The sequence below is a fragment of the Leptodactylus fuscus genome, chromosome 4 (assembly GCF_031893055.1).
Source record: "Leptodactylus fuscus isolate aLepFus1 chromosome 4, aLepFus1.hap2, whole genome shotgun sequence".
Classification (NCBI taxonomy): domain Eukaryota; kingdom Metazoa; phylum Chordata; class Amphibia; order Anura; family Leptodactylidae; genus Leptodactylus; species Leptodactylus fuscus.
The window spans coordinates 205,101,473-205,124,205 of NC_134268.1; the positions used below are offsets into that span (position 1 = coordinate 205,101,473).

General features: G+C 41.7%; 1 protein-coding gene across 2 annotated transcripts in view; it reads right to left on the minus strand.

Moving 5' to 3' along the window:
* SPAG6 (sperm associated antigen 6) overlaps window positions 1–22,733 on the minus strand; it is a 149,166-nt gene that overhangs the window by 83,268 nt on the left and 43,165 nt on the right. For both annotated transcript variants that reach the window (XR_012715477.1, XM_075271736.1), the window contains exon 4: window positions 8,156–8,339. Coding sequence is in view for 1 of the 2 variants with exons in the window: in XM_075271736.1 (XP_075127837.1) it covers window positions 8,156–8,339 (184 nt within the window). In the remaining variant the exon portion in view is untranslated. The remainder of the gene's footprint in view (window positions 1–8,155; window positions 8,340–22,733) is intronic.

Sequence of the window (22,733 nt, forward strand, 5' to 3'; positions counted from 1 at the left end):
TCTCTGCAGCCCTTTTTATTGATTTTTTTTTCCTGTTTTTCTCTCTGCTAATATTGACATGCAATGTTTTTCAAAACGCAGCAGCTTTTCCGCACCTCTTGCAGATGGTTCTTTGCCCTTGGCGGGATTTGAACACCAGTACTCCAGCGTGGCAAGGCTGCAATGCTAACCACTGAGCCACCGCATGGCCCCTTGAATTATTTTTTTAACATTAGTCGGAAGCCGAGGGGGCTTTTTCAGCACGAAAACTGTACTGAAAAATTTGGCTTATACTCAACTATATATTCGGTAAATATTATAGGGTTGAAAGGGTCGTCCATGTTTTTCGGAAACCCTGGAAGAGGCTGGGGAAGCATAAAAAAATATATACTCATCCGTCCCAGTGCTCTGTTCTCTGCCAATGTGGACAACCCCTAATTTTAGGATAAAGCAGATCCACATAAAATAACAAAAGGTACCATGTTTGCTCCTTCTCATTGGCTGTGGGGCTTGGTGATGGGAGATGGGATGTCATTGCAGTGCTGAATTATTACCAGCAGGGGACTGCAAACACATGACAAGAATACAGGGAGCATTTTCATAGTAGCCCACTGATATCCTTTGTAGCCTACAGCATCCTGCTATTAAAGGTTGGAAAACCCCCAGTTAAAGTTGAAAAAAAATAATAATATTTTGCCTGGACAGCCCCTTTAATGTAACATAATACAAGTCCCTTAATAGAAATCAGTGACTGCGCTAACAGCATTATAGATGTGTAACTAATATGGCAGCACAAATATCACTTATTTATCACGCCTCAATGATCAGACCGAGCAGCGCTCCAGCATGTCGGCCATTATCTGCAGTACTGCCTGTAATAGGTGACGTTATAGATAACCATAATACTGCAATCAACCACAAAAGTGAGGCCTGAACCACAAGATGTGACTGGCAGCTCTGAAAGCTGTGGTTTCTGTTCCTATCCTGTTTTGTACTTCAGATGTATGTTCTGTACAAGATCTGTGCAGCACCTGGTGTGACATCCTGCCACAGTAATGAACAGCCCTATAGGGTAGAAGACACTACATATAGAAAGAGGCATAGGCTTACACATCAACAAAAATAAGTCTCTCTAAATAGAACAACAGATATATATAGATCTACACTACATATTAAAGACTGGGACATCAGTACCGGACCCGCAGCGGATTGAACAGGTGACATTTTGTCGTTGTTGGGCTTTTTCCCACTTTATTATATTTTCCACCATTTTTTACATTATTTTTTTTTAATCCCCAAAAAGTGTGTTTTGTTACATAACAAAGGAACTCTGAGAAGACCGGACAATCCCTTTACTCCCTATTGTAACTGCTAAAGTAACAGACTATGTAAGCTTGATATAAATGTATCCTAAAGCGAGTTCTATATTCTCTACCGTTCACCAGTGTACTTGTTACTGTGCTACGAGGAGTCATTATGGGGTCTTGAAACCCCTAACAATGTTGTCTGAATACACATTTATACCCACTAAGAACTTCTAGTGACACAGGGTAAAGATACGTTACATAAAGTGTCTGTAAACTAACAATAAAAGGCCATAAGTGTCCATGACCTTGGATGGGCCATGTTAGGGCTCGTTCACACGGGGCAAGAGGGAGCGGATTATGGCGTTTAATCTACATCATAATGTAGACCGCCATGATGCTCAGGGAAAGAAGAAATGAGCTGTCCTTTCTTGAGGCAGACTCCGCGGCTGACTCAGCCCTGGCGTCCGCCTCGCAGCAGTACCTTCCGAAGTCGGCCTGTTTATTTGAGCCTACTCCGGAGGGGGAAGCTGCAACAGTCGTTGCAGGTGCATTTTGGCGCGAGAGTGACGTGGCTTCCCGCGTCACTCACGGGGCCAAAATCTTCCAATCCGCTCTCCGTGTGAACGGGGCCTTATACTGATGAGCCAGAGTTGCCTACAGACAGCCACAAGGCAGACACAGACTGAAAATGTCAGCAAAGGGCTTATCTGGCCCCAAATGGATTTTCCATACCAATGGCCAATCCACAGAATAGTTCCTCTATCCCTGCACAGAGCAGCTCTTCCAGAAGATGCTGCAGTGAACAAATGCAGGATCCTTGTATTCATATGACAGGAGCAGAGCTGCTATTCCCCAGAACCAATGCTATACAGTAAAGAGGGCTGTGGCACCGCTCCTAGTATAGGACCAGCATCCAGCATCTTCTGGCACTCAGAGACTGCCAGAGCAAATCACATACTGTGGATAGATCATCAATATAAAAAATCCATATGAGCCTGGAAAACCCCTTTTGCTAAAGGGGCATGTTTGGGTGGTGATTCCAGCGAAGACCTGGAGCATTAGCGGCTGCCTGTAGCGGGCATATCTGATAAATCAGGCCCCACCCACAGTGCACTTGCAGGCTGATTTGCATACCGATAGATGACCTGCGTTACCTCATCTGTCTGTGGCCATAAGGCTAAAGACCCCACATTGAGGAAACTCGGCAAGTGGACTGAGCAGAAGGGACAACTATAAGAACTTCCTATATATTTTGCATTTCTTTTGTAAACATTATTGGCTTTGGCTCAAAAAACTGCAGCAAAACCTGCAGCAAAAAATAAAAGCTGCGTTTCCACAACGTAGGGCCTAAAGGTATGGTTCTGCTTTTATTACAGGCCTCGACATGAAACTATTATTAGATTAGGAGGCATTTTGGACTTGATGGACTCCCTTTAAAAATGTTGAGGAACTGAAACAAAGTATCTTTTCATTGCATTCTAAATACAGTGTTTGGGGGGGGGGGGGAGGTTTGTCGGATTTGCAAACTTCTGATACTCTTATGTAGCGGGTGTATAACTCAAAATCCCTGACCAGCTGACAGGTTAGACGGAGTACAGTCATAAGCCATTTCCATCTCACCGCAAATGTTCGCAACAACCTTTTCAAAAGGGCTTTACACTAATGACAAAACACAAGGCTATCAAGCTTCTCCGTCTATCCAGCCGGGAATCAGATTGCTTATGTGAACAGAATATATTTTATGTGCTCTTTCCAAACACCGGATGTAAGTTAAAAGAGGTTTTACCTACAATGGGGGCTCGCAGACAGTGAATGAATCTGTCTGGTGGATGAAACCAGCAGTGACGTAATGTGCACAAAGACTCCGCGCCATCAAAGTTTCCAAATGTTCAACCTGAAAGTTTGATAACGTATAAAAAAAAGAAGAAGAAAAAAAAATCTATCTTTTTATTTCAGGTAACCGATCCTAGACGGCAGACAATACCTCAGTCAAGCATGTGTCCATTTACTTACAGAAAATCCACAAAATACGGGAAATGGCCGGTGAAGTTTGCAACGGTGCTGTAAATGGAGTCTTATTTACAGACTATGTTTTTGTGAAAATGCAAAAAAAAAAATAATGGAAGACACATCAGGTAAGAACTGGGACAAGACTTTAATGTACATATTGCATTAAAGGGTTTACAGGTCAGAGGTGTTTTTTACACTGGATGAGTGATGAGTATCTGATCAGTGGTAGTCTAACACATGGACATGACACTGCTCGGCTGATCCATCCACTTCCTAGCGCCGGAATCTACTGCTGTGGATGGGGCTCTGTTCCTAGTCAAGCTGCAGTACCTGGTGCCACCACTATACAATAGATGAAGCTGCAGTGCTGTGCCCATTACTTGACTAGGAACAGAGCTGCTTCTGGCCACATCCACAGCAGTAGCTTCTGGAGGCGCCTACAACTGGGGAAAGAAAACCCCTTTAAGCTGCCCATAAACACTTGATAAATGTCTGCCAATCATTTCATCAGGAGTGGATGACCATCTTCTATTATCAGAACCTCCCACGCTCATATACAAGACTTCTCCCGAGCTGCACCACTTCTCTGGAATGCTCTACCCCGGACAATCAGATTAACTCCCAATTTCTACAGTTTCAAACGCAAACTAAAGACACATCTTATCAGACAGGCCTATCACAATTCCTAATGTCAACCCTTCCGTACTATAATTAGAATCCCCAAAATCTAACCCTCCTCTGTCCCCGCTCCCACATTACCCCACATGATATGATGCCATCTCAGGCTAACTTTATAGGTCCAAGCTCCATCCATATGTTACAGGACACGACTAGTGACAGCTCATAAAGTTTTATGTTTGTGTAATAACAGTAACCTCTATTACAACATTGTCTGACCCCCTGTATAAGTAATGCTGCCCCTGCTACCTCTTGTGTCACCCCCTCTACCTCATAGAGTGTAAGCTCTTGCGAGCAGGGCTCTCAGTCCCATTGTGTGAAATGACTTTCTTTGTAATGTATCTTTCTGTCTGTATTTGAACCCTACAAATTGTACAGCGCTGCGAAATATGTTGGCGCTATATAAATAAAATTTATTATTAAGTTCCCATGGAGCAAAAAAAGCAGCGCTTCACAGTACCTACAAAGTAGATGGGATTCTGGCTATTCCCATTCACACATTGCAGGAAAAAATCTGCAGCAGAAATGCTAAGATTTCAAAAACGTGTGTGTTTTTTGCAAATCGCAGCATGTCTATTCTACCTACAGAGACGCTGGTGTTTTCCATATAGATATAGAAGTAGAAAGTTTGTAGAGGAAAACTCTCTTTTGTGAAAAACGCCGCGGAAGAAAACACAACACGATTCCAGCGCTGTCTTCTCCACAGTTTTTTTGGTTGCGTCCTTTATCCGTGGGGTATTAATCTACAATGGATCTCTCAATTCCCATTCCCGACAGTAGAAGTCAGAGGAGATAAGGACCAGGTAGATGGATTTCAACGGCTCAATGCTTGATTTCAGAAAGCTCTCCCTACTGACAACACATGCGTACTTAACTGAGCCGAATATGCATGTGTATGGGACATCTAAAGAGATAGCTGTTGGTCATACAAGCCCTAAGGGTGCAGTCACACGGAGGAAAATGCAGCAAATTCCTCACTATTTTCCTCCGTGTGAATGGACCCTAACATATATGGGACAGCTTTAGGTTGCTATTGATTGAACATTCTTTTTGCTGAGACAATTCCTCCCAACTCTCCAATACACATGCATGCTCAGCTTGGCCATTTTACCTTAATATGTATAGACAGCTTTCATTCTAGTATGATGTCTTACAGAGGAGTGTATGTGCCAGGCATACCAACTGCTATGGGGCCTATAATACAAGGGACAGAGAGATAGTAGAGGGTACAACAGCTAGGCCGCTTACATGCCGGCACCTCATGAGGACCACTAGAGGATGACCTGCAGCGAGTCCGCGTATGGCGTCACAGATGCCAAACATCACCAACGTTACGATTGTGTGAAAGCAGCCTCATATACATAGCACCTACAGTATGTAGCTGATCTATTATATTATTACTATATACTGCACTATACCATGCTGTATTGCTATCTCAGGACCTATTTCCCTTCTAGTTTTCTCTCCCCACAGCTAACTTTAAGTAGTTTTTTCCCCCCTAACATTCCAGACTACCCGTATTTATATTCATGTACATAGCAGGCAGACGTGGAAATGAGCAAATGTGTCCCTTTCATTTATTTTTTTGTGAACCAAAAGCCTTTGTGCGGTTTATTTTTTTTTCCATCGAGTGAAATAATTTCCCCTTGCGTTGGTCATATTAACAAGTACTTGTGCCTGTGCCGTGTTTGCTGGCACGGGGCCAGCCCCTGTAGTGGGTACGGTCGGCTCGCACAGGTGTAGAACCTCTGGAGAGTTTCAGAATGCTGTATCACACAAGGATATAATCATGTTCCCTGACCTTTGAACTGTGGCAGAGCAATTCTGAAAAGCCGCAGATTACCATAAATACCCCCGGCCGACTGTATAGAGCAACACACAAACGAGATTAAGTGTAATCCCTCTGTTTCTTGTAAAGTTCATATCCAAGTAAACCCTCTACCCAAGAAAACCACTTCTGCAGTCCATCAACTCCGCCAGCCCAATGGATTTACAGCTTGCTACATTTAAGCTGTAGTCTTCTATTAGACAGAGACTGAACATCTCTGCTTCCTGTAACAATAGCTCGCATTGTAATCTTCTGTGTCTGTCAGCGGCCAGCAGTTGTGGAATAGAGAACCAACTCAAAACCTAAAATATGGCTGCCATAAAGTCATAAGTTAAAGGTTTACTTTCTAAATTATTATTTTTTTTAAATTAAAATAATAATAATAATAATAATAATAATAATAATAATAAATAATAATGATAATAATAAATTTTATTAATAATATATTTTTATTTTTTATTTTTAATGAATTATTTATTTTATCTATTTATTAAAACCAGATAGAGAAATCTATCACATTTTTCCAGTCTGTGTTTATTTTCTGATTGTAGATTTTTTTTTATAATTATTTTCTGCACATGATTATGGAGGCGGCCATCTTGCCTGAGCCTCTCCTCTGCTCTGTTAACAGCATTTAGTGATATGCTTTACAGCGTAGTCTTGGTCTGGAGATCTATTCTGTTCTGTGCAGGGAGGGGGAATAGATAAACTGTGACATGGTCTATTGTCAGTAGTGGATGTGATGATGGCTTTGTGGTGTTATTTATAGAGGTGTTATCTTGTAATGTAATCCTGTCTGTGAGGACTTGGAAAGTGTCAGATTATTATTATTATTAGTCAAAATTTAAAGATTTACTTAAAAATATGTTTAAATTTTGTTTCCTTAAGCATTCCCTCAAGCAGCTCACAATGATATTTGTCTTAAAGAGTCCATACTGTGTTAAAAAAATGAAGATATTATGCTATCACAGTATAATGGGAGCATCCCAAGTGTGGAGTGGGTACAACGCAGGTTTACTTGCCCCTTAATATTTTTCTGCACAAGTGAATGACACCAGGCTTTTTTTAATGTAGATTATGAGCCCCATATAGGGATCACAATGTACATTTTTTTTTCCCTATCAGTATGTCTTTGTAGAATGGGAGGAAATCCACGCAAACACGGGGAGAACATACAAACTCCTTGCAGATGTTGTTCCTGGTGGGATTCGAACCCAGGACTCCAGCGCTGCAAGGCTACAGTGCTAACCACTGAGCCACCGTGTTTCCCCTGAGACCAGGCTGCAATTCTCTGCATACCAAAGTAGATGTGGCTCTGTCGTTCAGAGAAAAATATGGAGTATTGCTGCGGCCCCTTTAATTATAAGATCAGTGGATTTCTTATAGGTCAGACTACTCGCTGATCATAGAGTAATGCCATATGACGTTATAAAGTGAGACGACCCCTTTACAGGGTTCCATCAGAAGCATTTATCACCTTTTCACTGGACAGATCACACATGTTAGATGGGATCCCCCTTCAGATTGGTCCCTCAGCCTTCCCCACAGCATGATCATATCTAGGAACAGATCAGTTCTCAAGCATATGTTGTGCCGCTGTGTTTTATGCCAATAGAAACACCCAAGCACAGGATAAAGCTATTCTGTCAGAGCCATAGACTTGAATTATTTTTTTATAAAAGAAACCGATTTTCTTCTCCACTTATTACACTGAATTATTTTATACATAGAAGTCTATGAAGGGAGAGGAAGAGGCTTCTGGAAAAGTCATCCAAAAGGCTACAGCTGCTCTGCTACACTACGAGTCAGTGAGCTATTTCAGCACTGCTATGTTTCAAGACAAGACTCTACCATGACACAGAATGAGGCAATACATCAACTAACAGCCTCCTTCCCCCTCCCCTCTTCATAGACTTCTGTGTGTGAGGTGACTGTAATAGATAAGGAGGAGAGCAGCCTAAAAAGTGGAGAAGGAAACAGATTTATTTAATAAGCTCTATTACAAAGTTTCTTATATTCACCTGGACTAACATGTATGCAAAGTTGTTTTATAATCGGAGGTGCACTTTAAGGTGACCTCCAAAGTTATTTCCGGGTTATGTAAAGCGTCACCGGCTACATTAGACTTTATTATGTAATCTTTATTATGTCATTCTCAATCCTTCGCTTTGTTAATCTGTATTTATAGCCACTCTGATAAAGAACATGCGTACAGGTCAGGCCATGCAAACACCATCATTATGTTTAATAGCAGCAGTGCGGTCCAATGTGAGTTATGATGTAACTATAGAATCTGTTTACAAGCAGCCCGGTCACTATTATAGCAGTAACATTATTCTTACTGAATCCATACCTGCATTATGTCGGGCGACGTAGCCAAGAGCCCAGGCAGCAGCTTCCTTTACCCCAGGGTCAAAGTCTTCTAGGCAGACGACCAGCGCGTCCACCGCCCCACAATCCACCACCGACTGAGCTAACTGGGGCGAATGTTTGGAAACTGCACGGAGCACAAAGGCTGCAGCTTTCTTGTAGAAGCGCTGTTGGAAGGAAGACAAATTACAATTATTACGTAAGCTAGAAAGCGCCTGAGGGTAGTAGCATCCTAGTGTTCATCTGGGGCGGGGGGATTTAGTTTCACTTTATAAATTCAAAACATATTGAAGAAATTACGACAAAATACATGTTTTTCATTAAATTTTCTATATATGTTTAATCTATTCTATAGTTTATAGTAGATAAACGTCAGCAATATCTGATCAGTGGAGGGGTAATATTCATCCCAGGACCCCTACCAATCAGCTCCGATTACACATCAGAGTCATATGTCACATGACCTGTTTGCAGCTCAGTCCCATTGGGTCTCATGGGGCTGAACTGCAAAACCAAGCACAATCCCTATGGCGGTGTGCTGGTAGTCGGTTAAGAGGTCGCAGCTGATCAGTGATGGTTTTGGGTGGTGGATCCCCCTCTCAATTTGGTAGTGATGACCTATTCTGGGATAGGATGTCAATATTACAATTCCAGAAAACCCTTTAAAGGATATTTTTTTATGCTATACATATCTGATTGGTAGGGGGACTGAGAGTTGTTCTGGGTTCTGTACTTTCCCCTTATTATACAGTGCACTGAACTAACGACATTGCTCTGTACACTGTATAGTGGTGAGGCATTGTCTTTGTTTTGTTTTTGTTTTTTTTTGTAGGGCTCACAATGTACATTTTACCTATTAGTATGTCTTTGGAGTATGGGAGGAAATCCACGCAAACACAAGGAGAACATACAAACCTTCTCTGGCAGAATTTGAACCCAGGACTCCAGCAATACAAGCCTGCAGTGCTAACCACTGAGCCACCATGTTGCCCTGTGAGGCATTGTTACTGCAGCTCAGCTCCCATTGATGTCAAAACCACAGCCAAACCCCTAAGACTCAAGCATGCAACTGATCCTTGGGAAACAAGGTTGTACCTCTCTTCAGTCTAGCCTATAGACTCCTACTACAGTTCTGTACAAAAAAGGTGAAATGTTCATAATTCAATTTCCATAATTCCTATTGGTATCAATGGTGCATGCGAAAGTCTCTACCAACACAGAAGCATTGCACCCTTGCTCCGTGGATGGTTGAGATTGCCACTGCCACATTTAAGACTCTCTATTTCATTTATCTCTTTTGGTATGACAAATGAGCTGATCACAGGGACTTCCTAGGCTGGAACCCATAGAGATCCACTGTGAACTGAGAAGAACCCCAGCAGCAAGTGTTCACTTATCCCAGCAGATCTACTACATGGAAGATAATACTTCTCACAGCTCTGAATAGAAAGACATGTCTGTGTATGGATGTGTCAGGTCCTCCAGCGCAAGGGGCTATATATAAGAGAGGAAAGTCCTAAACACAGGAACCCCTCCTCCTTCCTATATTAAATGGTGAGATCTTGGAACGTCAACAGCGAAGAAATGAAGGAAAATATGACAACTACTATATCTCAAATTGCAAGCACAACGAAAATTGTCAGATTCCCTAAACCGAGCTCCCTGGGCCTTAAAGGGTATTTCCTATGAACATAAAAAACTTACCTTTGTAGACAATTTAAAGTGAAACATTTTTGCAAATATGAATAATTAAAAATTTTGCAGAGTTTTAAACATTTCCACCTAACTATCTTAGTGGTGACATCTTTTGCCTTGATCAGTTGCCAATGGATAATTACCATGAATGTAGGAACTTTCTATGGTCTGGGATTTGTCAGGAAACTGGTCATGATGTCCTTATTGTGGACAGGTTATCAGGAGGATACTACATGTATGAGAAGATAACCCGGACACAATAAGGACATCATGGCTGGTTATCAGGAGGACACTACATGTATGAGAAGATAACCTGACCACAATAAGGACATCATGGCTGGTTATCAGGAGGACACTAAATGTACAGTATAATAATGCCAGACAATACTGTTATACTGTCACTAGCTGTCACCTTATTACCTGGCTTTACCAGCTGCAACTCTTTGCTTGCTTAAATATGCTCCCCTTCACTGATTCCAGCAAAATTGGTATTTTCCCTTTCACCCCCGCCGTTCCTGAGGAATCAGTTTTTTCTTTTTTTAATGTGGATTGTGAGCCCCATATAGGGATCACAATATATATGTATTTTTCCCTATCAGTATATCTTTGAAGAATGGGAGGAAATCCACACAAACACGGGGAGAACATACAAACTCCTTGCAGATGTAGTTCCCTGGCAGGATTCAAACCCAGGACTCCAGCGCTGCAAGGCTGCAGTGCTAACCACAGAGCCACCATGTCGCCCCCAGCAATCAGTTCTTTCTGTCTCTGCACTCATCATGCTGATTAAATTCTCTACTATCAGGTGGGCGGTCCTAATTGGAGCATAAAGTCTGAGTCCGCCCACTTCACAGAAGAGAGATGACTTGGTATATTGGGTACTGAAACTAACAGCACCAATTGCTCAGGAATGGCGGGGGCTAGAGAAAAAATTCAACTGTGCTGAAATCAGTGGAGTAGCATCTGTTGAAACGATATATTTGGTGGAGGTGGTGAAAAGTTCCCTTTAATATGTCTCTATATTCTGTATAACGGCTGGTTAACCTGTCCAAACAGGATAAAACCACAAGCTGCTCATGAAGAGATTTGTGTGCGGAGAGTAATCTACTTTAGCAGCGACGCAGGCCTGAGCAGGGCAATTATGGAGTCCGGCTCTCGCATGTAATGTCACGATTCTTCATGCGGCGCTACCAAATGCTATTAGTAAGACACTAGACAGAATATTCCAGTATCTAAGTACACACGTTGTCCTTGCTAGGAACACTATTTGTCTACTGATCTCTAGTCTTTAGAGAACGTTCTGTGATTTTTTTCCCCCGCTGCTCTCTCCGCTTCCACCAAATGATTATACAAGTTCATGTTTCATTTGAATTGCTTCTTTGTCTCCGCATCCAAAACACTCGGAGCAAGGAATAAAACAAGGCTGATCTTGTTACAATGCAGATATGTTAACTGTCTGAGTTCACATATTCAATATTTCTCGGCTTCCAATGTCAATGGCTGAGCCAGCGTTCCCGTTGGCTAAGTGGCTTTGTGTTAATGGCGATAATGACAACAGTTTCCAATTCAACAATAACTTTTCTAACTTGATAATTTGGGTCTGTGCCGTATACATACATTAGCCATTCCCAACTGACCCATTACACATGGCCTGACCTAGAGATTTTTGGCTCTAGAAGGCTAAAAAAAAATATATCAGTAAATACAAGTTATCATTTATCCATGGGATAGGGGAGAACTCATCAGTGAGGGTCTGACTGCTGGGACCCCTAAAGGTGGTGAGAAAAGGGGTCTGTTCTATGTATGAATGGAGGGCCAGGTCTTTAGAGAACGCTCCATTCATCTATACAGGACTGCTGTACTCTGCTATCTTCATACATAACACCACTTTAGTACAAAGACGATTTTTTTCTTTACCGTTTCTCTTTTTCCTCCATGTAGGAATGTAACAAGTATCCATAAGGTCCAATGACACACAGGGATAATGCACACAGTGATGTCACAGTACAGAGATAATACACATAGTGATGTCACAGTACAGAGACAATACACATAGTGATGTCACAGTACAGGGATAATACACACAGTGATGTCACAGTACAGTAATAATACACACAGTGATGTCACAGTACAGGGATAATACACACAGTGATGTCACAGTACAGGATAATACACACAGTGATGTCACAGTACAGTAATAATACACACAGTGATGTCACAGTACAGGGATAATACACACAGTGACGTCACAGTACAGGTATAATACACACAGTGACGTCACAGTACAGGGATAATACACACAGTGATGTCACAGTACAGGGATAATACACACAGTGATGTCACAGTACAGAGATAATACACACAGTGATGTCACAGTACAGAGATAATACACACAGTGATGTCACAGTACAGAGATAATACACACAGTGATGTCACAGTACAGGGATAATACACACAGTGATGTCACAGTACAGGATAATACACACAGTGATGTCACAGTACAGGGATAATACACACAGTGATGTCACAGTACAGGATAATACACACAGTGATGTCACAGTACAGGATAATACACACAGTGATGTCACAGTACAGGGATAATACACACAGTGATGTCACAGAACAGGGATAATACACATAGTGATGTCACAATACAGAGATAATACACACAGTGACGTCACAGTACAGGGATAATACACACAGTGATGTCACAATACAGGGATAATACACACAGTGATGTCACAGTACAGAGATAATACACACAGTGATGTCACAGTACAGGGATAATACACACAGTGATGTCACAGTACAGGGATAATACACACAGTGATGTCACAGTACAGGATAATACACACAGTGATGTCACAGTACAGGAATAATTCTCCACTTACCTCATCGCACAACCATAATGCACACACACACAAAAAAAAAATCACTGTGTAGTGTGATATCACAGCATATACAGAAGTAACTATAATGATGTCACATATAGACATTATGATGTCCCAGTAAAGTAATGGAGGTGCATTTGGTTTTCCACTATCCATACTTATCACTAATATTACCCTGGTCTCAGTGGACAGACTCCTCCCTAGCTGTTGGGTCCCTATGAACAGGTGGGTGGCTCAGCGGTTACCAATGGAAAGTGGACAGATGATGTCTTCCCAAAACTTGTCACCTCGTGGACATGTTGGACTAAGGGGAGAGGTGTACATGCATTACACAGTGAGATGGCCATGATGGTAGAAGGAAAGATACAGGAGTATGCAGCCCTCCATTCACAACCATTACAACCTTATGTAATGTAGATTTGATAGATGATGCAATGTCCATATAGAGCAAATCATAATTACTTTATTTTATAGATTATGTATTGCATATTACCCATCTGTCCTAGATTTTGGTTGCTGACCCACTGTTCAGGACAGTCGGAAGTATGTTCCAGTTTCAACTATATCTGTGTCCTCAGGATGTAGATAAAGTTAAACATAATGGAGAAGTAGGGAACAGTAAGTCCTTACGGTGCTATTTTTTGGTTAATTTTGTAGGCATGAGGGGGCATTATACTGTGTTTGAGGAAGTGTACTATGTGGAATCCATTAAGAGAGTATTACACTGTGGAAGCATTATACTGTGTGGGAATTATATTGTTTTGGGGGCCCAAATGGGACATTATACTGTGTTAGGGAATGATTAGTATGTGGGGGAACTATGAAGCCGTCTCAGGTTCCGGTCCAAAACACGGGTAGCCGCGAGTGAATGCTGGTGCACTGCACCGGCATCCAGTTGCGCACTACGCCCCGGATTAGGCCTAATGAATGGGCCTCGTTGGGAGGAGGGTTCGTGAGGTGATGGGTCAAGGGCCCAGAAGCATTTGCAGCAGGGCATGACCCCTTCAAGCCACACAAACCTCAAATGCAATGATGTTAAAAATCTCTATATACCATACTTATATAAAAAGCTGATGGCCTCCATATATAAGGGCTGGCAGGGCTCTCTAATAGCAAAATACATAAACATGTGGCTTCCAGGGAAATAATGGGAGGGGGGTGGGGAGAATTTTGTGAAGGTTATAACTTGGTAACTTACATGTAATTAGTCTTGACTCACAATGCAAATCCCTCCAGGAAATGTTAGTATTTTGTCTCCCCGAGAGTCTCTCATTAACCTCCTGAGACACGAGATACAGATTTGACAAGCGTCATACACACATGGCAGATTTGTGCAGCACGAAGCATCTGGACCTCCGTGTACTCGGGATGCCATTACTACATGATTTACTTGAGAGCTGGGATCTCTTACTATACAATTATGCCCAGATGCAATAAGAAGCTGTGAGTCAGAACTGATGGCAGCTACTAGAAATCTTTAGCTTGTCCAACTACCTTACCACAATTAGCAACCGCAGAATTTGCAGTCGGCTTCTTGGCAGCCAAACAACATAAGCAGTTCAGTGAACTCCGGCCAGATAATAGTGCGCTATCAGCTGCTGCTGCTTCATCGTATTATGGGAACTTCTTACCTATATGGCACGTACTGCCGTTATAATACAGGTCTGATATAGCCGTAACATATTAACCCCTAAAGGAAGAGGCAGCTTTGGCCTTAAGGTAACTATTTAGTTTTTTTTTCATTGTCTCATTCCAATAGTGTCAGGTCTTGTTTTTTGTGGGATAGGTTAGGTTATGTTCACGGCACCATTATTACAGTTCGTTGCTCTCATCTGCCATAGGATGACTGTATCGGTAGTAGAGCGACGGACACAGGCAAAGTCCCCTCCATCTGTTTCTGTTCCCATTGACTATAATATAAAAATCATGATGGACACTTTCTCCCGTAATGTTTGTTACTTTTGGAACAGAAGGAAATGTCCTGAATTTAGGACTTTTTCTTCCTTCAGAAAAGCAAAAAACACGAAGGAAGAAATGCTGTCATGTTTTGCACATGGGGGTAAATGCAGACGGACACCAGATGCAGGGGGCTCAGTTTGCATTTGTCATTTAATGTCCGTTGCTCTCATCCTGTGACAGAGGAGAGCAATGGACATTAATTTAAAAAAAAAGTATAAGTTTAGTAATAATTTACTGATAATTTCTTAAACTTTTTTTTATAATTTTTTTTTATAGCTATACAATAGTAATTACAGCAACTGGTGGTTGCTATAATTACTATTAGCAATGCATTCTATAATACATTGCAAGACATCTGTATTGCAGTGTATTACGTCTCTCCGCTAGCAGATGTCATAGAAACTCATGAGCCCCCTGCAATTGATGGGGTGACAGACGGGTGCCCTTCACACTGTCTAACAGCTTAGTTATGCATTTTGTTTTATGTCTAAGCAGATTTGCCTTTCAGAAGTCTAAGAATCTATAAAGGCAGCCTGTTGGGGGCGCAATGATTGCAGACATATTGTTAGAAATAGGAGAATAATTTAAGAATAAGTGACCAGCTTATACTGAGTAGCATTTCATTCAGTTCACAGGAAACCTGAATTTTATTGGTTTGTACAAAAAAAATTATTATTATTGTTTATTTAAAATCTAAAGTAGTTAGAGGCAGTCTGAAAATTTTTCTTTTTTTAACCAGTGGCTAAAACTTCTGCTCTATACCTTGCCATGCTGTTAGCCATGCTTTAGGGTCTATTCACATGGAGGAAAATGGCGCTTTATTTGGCACTGAATTTTCAGTGCTGGAAAAAAAAGCCTCCCATTGACTTCAATGGGTGCCGCTAGCTTTTTTTTTTCCACTAGAAGAGATCCTGGAGATCTACTTTAGGACAAGGCCACGAATAGCGAAACACAGCTAAAAAAAAAAACACTGCAGAAAAAAAGGCAACAGAAACACAGCAAAAAAGAAAAAAGAAACAAAAACACTTATGTTTTTCATTGCTTTTCCACTGTGTTTTCCCATTTTTTGCCTCATCACCCCATATTACTCTATGGAGAAAACGCAGCATTTCCACTGGTAAAATTAACATGCAGTGTTTTTTTTTTTTTCCCCTAGTGTGTTCATAAGATTAAATGAAGTCTAATTCACTTTGCTAGGATTGTAAAATGTCGTGGTTTTTTTTAAGCACATGTGGTCTCAGCTTTAAGGCTCAAGCCCCATGTGGCCTAAATGCCGTGGCAAAAACCGTGGCGTTTTACAGTCCTTGTAAAGTGGACTGTGGTCTTCAGAGTCTCATCCACACATTGCAGTTCTTCCCACAGCACTTTTTTGCCATGGCCTGCTACGTGGGACCTTAGCCTAAAAGAAGCAGTTTTCTGGGACTTATTAATTGGTGATCTTTCCTTAGGACAGGCATCAATTATATGCATCAATATATGGCTTTAGGCTTAAGCTGAGGCCCCACGCTGCAGAAACACAGCTTTTGTTGTAGATTTTGCTGCGGTTTTTTGAGCCAAAGCCAAGAGCGGATTGAGCAGAAGATAGAAGTATAAGAACTTCCTATATAGTTCCATTCCCTCTGTAGCCATTCTTGGCTTTGGCTCAAAATAAAACCGCAGCAAAATCTGCAACAAAAGAAGCTGCGTTTCCGCAACGTGGGGCCTCAGGCTTAAAGGGGTATTCCCACCTCACATACTCAGCAGTCTTCACTCTTGTAAAATCTTCTTTCTTCCTGGTTTCTTGCATCATTTGGTGGGCGGGGTTTCACAGGCAACCTCCACCCCCAAATTCGCGTGTAGCTCCGCCCACCCACATTGGACTATGAAGTACAGGCAGCAGCAACTCCATTCTGTGTTACATACAGAGACTGCCTGTCTCTGCCATAATGAACACAATTGAATTAGCTAGCCTGATAACTGGGAGAACAGAAGAAATGAAAGCAGCTCCTCTCCTCTATCTGAGTGCAGGACCTAGGTCACATGGTGTAGACACAGGAATAGCTAGAGACACAGGAATAGCTAGATACACAGGCTGGCTCCCGTGCACTTAGCCCCTCCCCCCTGAGAGCAGCAGATACATCATTTGACTCAGGAGCAGCTAAGTCAGGGCTGTGGCCACAAAGAATTGAATAAAGTAAGATAGTGGACAAACAAAGGAGTTTTGCTGAAGCAATGTATTTAGGAAAAGTCTTACATCCACATTTACAAGCAGTATAGATAGGATCCTTGTGATGGGACAACCCCTTTAAGCTGACCATACAGGACCAGACCTGGTGCTTTAAGAATGGCTTAAATAACAGGAAACATTTCCATAGTCACTGGTTTTTGTTTTCTTCTTTGATAAAATATCACGCTGCAACAAATTAATCAATTTCAGAAGTTCGGGATCACTCTGCTACATCTCTATGTCTGGCCAAATTGGGCAAAATCTGGTTGATGGTTACGTTGGGTTGATCCACTGTTTTGTTCCACAAATGTAAAGCCTCTTCTAAATGCACATTCCAGTTGTCTCAATGTACAGATTATTCTGGAACTAGCCTGTAATATTGCGTGCACAACTAACCACACAACACATGCAAGCATGTCTAGTGAAGGCATGAGAATAATCCTTGCTGTCATCAGGCTCCAAGCATCAAAGAAACTAACAATAAAGTAAGCTAGTTCACTCATAACTAGTATGTGAAGTCTACAGAGGATCTGCCAACTCTACTGACATGTCTGTATTAGCCAGTACCTACCGGGATATACCTCCCCCAAATATCAATTCTGCAACATCTTTTCTTGGATATTTGCATTGTTCTCTGTTATTCTTTCTAAAAATGTACAAGTATATTGTGAATATATTATGAATATATAGTCCACCACCTTCCACCCACTAAGTGGCGAACAAGGTGCTGGAGCTGAAATACACCACTATTCGCCAAAAATGAACCAAGTTGAAGCACATTTTAGGCCATTTCTGGGCGCAGAACTATTGTTTGCTCACAATAAAAAAGCAAGCGCTGCTAGTGGTGGCTGCAGAAAATCAGGATTATGTCATTTAACAATGTAGGGGCTCTGGAGCTTTATATCAGTAAATCGAGCTTTCAGAGTAATTCCTTGTTCACATCTGCATTCGGTATTCCGTTCGGGGAGTTCACATGAGGACTCCCCCCCAAACGGAATACCGAACGCAACTGCAAGCGGTGTACAGTAATCGCACACGGACCCCATAGACTATAATGGGGTCCATGTGCTGGCCGCGCTCCCCGCACGAATCATGCAGGCAGGAAAGTAGATTGTGAAGTACTTTACTATCTGTATGATCCGTGCAGAGATCTGGCGGCAAGCACACGGACCCCATTATAGTGTATGGGGTCCGTGTGCTTTCACTGCACACCACTTGCAGTTGCGTTCGGTATTCCGTTCGGGGGGGGGGGGGGGGGTCCTCATGTGGATTCTTCCAGACAGAATCCAAACACAGATGCGGACGAGGCCTTACACAGAGAAAGTAAGAAATGAATCACCATATCATATTGGAGCTATAACATGGTCTTATAAAATAAGCTCTCACTATAAGGATTTGACTGACACAGAGCATTGTAAATCTTGTTACCACACGGTAAAGCATTATTGCTCTGTTATTTATTTATTTATTTATTGAGGGGGGGGGATGAGTATTTTTAAAAGTTCACCATTATTAAAAAAAAAAATAATCTAAAAAAATTAAAATATCTGGGAATATCTTAATATTAGAAGAAGAAAAAAAACACATACCTAGTAAGGTCAGAAAATAAAAAAAATGCAAATAGCTGGCAATGTTAAAAAAAAAATCCAATTACCTGTGAAAGTTATCAAAAAAAAAATTGAAATACTCGGGAAAGTTATAAAAGCCAAATACCTGGAAATTATATAAAATAAAATAAAAATCCAATTACCCAGGAATGTCATTAAAAATAAATAAATACTTACGCTAGGTTCACACTGGTGTCGTGGCTTCTGTTGGAGGTCCAAAAAAATGGAAAAACGTACTTTACAAATAACGGGCACAAACGAAGGCCAATGGACCCAACGGACTATAATTGGGTCCTTCAGATGTCCGTTGCTTTTGACTGAAATTGCCAAACGAAAAACTTTTTCGCTGGCGATTTTTGGTGTCCGAATGGAGACACCAATGTCGATGTGAATCCAGCCTTAGAGTAAGTTCACACAGGTTTATAAAATACAGGTAGCTGCAACTGAATGGTGGTGCATTTCACCGGCATCCAGCTGCGCACTCCGCTCCGGATTAGGCCCAATGAATGGGTGTAGTCGGGAGGAGGGAGTGACTTCAGGCCGAATCGCGAGGCGAATCAGCCTGAACAATGAGCATGTTGCTTCTTTTTTCCAAGAGCCGGAACAAACGGCTCCCGGAAAAAAGAACTGACCGGCTTCCATTGATTTCAATGGGAGCTGTCTTTTTGGTCTGGATGTTGAGGCGGATAAGGCCTCAAAATCCTGACCAAAAAACCCCGTGTGAACTTACCCTAACTTATTTAATTCCTGAAGGTCGAGCGCCAACACTCACGCCTCTATTTACCAATCTGCAGCAACTAGATGCCAACTATGCACATGTGACAATACAGCTAAACAGGCAGAGGATTGAACAGGTGAGAATAGGTGTGTATTTTTTATTTTTGCAAATTCCCTGCTGTTCAGAATTTTTTTTTTTCTTAAATCCTGGACGTCAGCTTTAAAACTTAATTTCCCAAAAATTCCATTTAGTTTCATAGAGTAAGATGGAAAAGAATGTTTACCAGTGGAATACTGAGCTCACCCTGCACATCTGGGAGCTGCCATGAAATAAAGTTAATGAGTTCTGCCTTGCGAAGATTGCCTAAATGCATCAAATTAAGCCAAACATGCAGATTGCTGGACACTTCCCGCTTAGAGCTCTGCAGTAATAATCTAGACAAGTACACCTAAGGTCATTATCATCTCGGAGTACGGCATTTTTTTAATTTTTTTTTATTTTGTATTTTTGGAACACACGATTGATTTTTCCTCTCTGTCCACAAATGCTTCTTTGAGAAAGGGCCAAGGATCACGCCAGAAGATTTTCTTTCCCTATTGGATTCATCACAAAGCAAATATGAACAAATGCACTGCAAATTCTTCCCTAACTGAGTGCAGGCAAGCGGGGCTTTGAGGCCTTAAGCTTTGGGTACTCTCTCTAAAAATGGAAAACTGCTTGTGACAGTGTACACACTGCAGCGCGGCAGAAGCAGACGTGTTTATAGGGCAAATATGGACTTCGTTTAAGAATGTTTTTAGTAGAAATAAAACAAAAAGTGGCAGAACATGGAAGCATGTAATGTCGCAACATTTAAAGGAACAGTAAATAGATATATATATAATAGTAGCCCTTCTTCCCTTTATCTTATTTTCCTTCGGTTCTATATTGTATCATATTATAATTAAAATCTGTGTCCCAAGACCTCAGCCATGTCCATCTCCTCCTCAGTGTCCTGTGTCTGACTGTAAAACAACTGGCTGGAGCAACAGCAGAACAAAACACACATCAAGCCCCGCCTCTTTACTAAGCACCACCCACTCCAGCTGGCCACCAACCGAAGGGTAAGTTCACGCAGGGTTTTTTTGGACCGGAACCTGAAGAATGAACAATTCGCTTCTTTTTCCGGGTACCGGAACACACCGGCTCCCGGAAAAAAACACCTGATGTCTTTTTTGTCAGGATTTTGAGGCGGATACGGCCTCATAATCCTGACCAAAAAACTCAGTGTGAACTTACCCTAAGACAACTGTCTGGAGCAACAGTAGAACAAAAAGCCTGTCAAGCCCCACCTCTTTACCAACCCCTCATCTTTACCAAGCCCCGCCTCTTTACCAACCCCTCCTCTTTACCGACCCCGTCTCTTTACCAACCCCTCCTCTTTACCGACCGCGCCTCTTTACCAATCCCTCCTCTTTACTAACCCCTCCTCTTTACCAAGCCCCACCTCTTTACCAAGCCCCACCCATTGTAGCTGGCCACCAGCCTAAGATGGAACTGATCAGCTGTATATTAACCCCGTGTTCGCTGCATTATTTCTCCAAGACTTTCAAGAACACAAAGCAAATTCGGAAGACTTTGAAGCTTTGAAGGCAACTACATTTCTTGTTTAGTTCTTTGTATCATTCATTATTGGATTCATTGTTCCTTTAATAGTTCCTTCTTGTGCAGTCAGCATTCAGGCAGTGAACGGGTTACCAAGTGCCACAAAATATATCGGTTCTGTCCACTTCTTACAATGCGATTCAGGGACAGGGAGCAGAAAGCCGTCCAGGCAGGCACAGTTCACTGTCAGTTCTCGGAACCAAGACTGAGAAAGTTTCCACTTACTTAGGTTTATTTGCTAGAGCTGGCTCGAGTCCAGCAACCCTGGAACTGAGAGACAGATTAAATGTGTTTGTGCTTCAGTTCTCTGGGCAGTTTATCATCCTGACAATTTTTTTTTTTTTTTAAATTAACCCTGAACGGCCTTCAAAAGTGCTCCCAGCTGGCCCCTCCGCTGGTGAATGGGTTAATTGAGCTATTTATAGAGGCGTACATGGGGTGCTACCTTGTCGTTTCTGCACCGTACCGAATGCTGAAGGTTAACAGAGACCAAGTGTACCACGAATAGCTGCAAAAGAGTATCAGAACTACACCAAAGAATTACATAATTTATTTTTAAAGCCGTTCCCAGGTCCACTTCTTCTCGTATAAACCTGTCAGAAATCTGGAAGCTAATCCCTTGGCTGCCACAGCAGGGTGGAAGTGTTCCATTTTTAATAATCTGATATTTGATGGTTATGTCCCAAACTTAATGTTAAAAAAAAGCAGAGAAAATACTGAAATTACTTCGATGAATAGCAAATGCTAATCTAACTACACATCTGTCTGTCTATCTATCTATCTATCTATCTATCTATCTATCTAATTTATTATTTGCTTATTATATTCGATTTTTCTTTTATTTTCATTTATTTATTATACAGTGCTGTGCAAACATTATAGGAAGGTGTGGAAAAATTGCTGGAAATTCAGACTGTTCTCAGAAATAGAAGGGTTAATAATTAATTTTTGGCAATTATAAATATAAAGTGAATGAAGAATAGAGAAATGTAAATCCCATCAATATTATGGTGACCTTTGCCCTTTGCCTTCCATCAGTTCTTCTCAGTACTTGCTGACAGTTTTCAGCAGGGAGGTTGTTCCCGCCACCATCTTGGACAACTAAGCACAGATCTTGTGTGGATGTTGCTTGCTCCAATCCGTCTGTCTCTTCATGTAACCCCAGACAGACTGGATGATGTTGAGATCAAAGCTCTGTGGAGGCCAGAGGCGTAATTGGGCTCTGGTGAAAAATTTGTAATGGGGCCCCTAAATACCTTGTGCTACTTCGAAGTGGTATATTTTATCTGTCAGAGGAATAGTTGGCCCCTTCAGGGTGGAGGGCCCAGTAACCACTGCTACCTCTGCACCTTCCTACAAAATATTGATAGGATTTAGACTTGTATTTCGCTCATCCACTTCATCTTGGTAATAAACAAAGAGGATAGCCATGCTAGGGCTGGCCATAACGCTGAAGGACTTACATGGTCATGCATTACATGTTAACCAGGGCCTCTGAATTCCTGGTGATGTCCATCAACCAACCATTTGGTGGACACCTGAGGAAGGCTGAGAATTAATGGCAACCCTCAGAAAGGTTTAGGACCCCTGTATACCTTGTATACAACCATTGCCTTCAACAGGAACCATGTAATACTATATCTCCAAAATGTGGCAATGCCAGCAATACAACAGAAATAAAAGAGGATCCCCAAAACTGGGCACTGTAGGGATAAGTTCGTAAACTGGCTGCCCCAAGAAAGAGGTCTGTCCTTGTTGTACAATAACATTAATAGGTAAAGTGTCATGTACCTTAGACTAAAGAGCATAAAAGCTATCGAGTCAGGAGTCTAGACTACAGA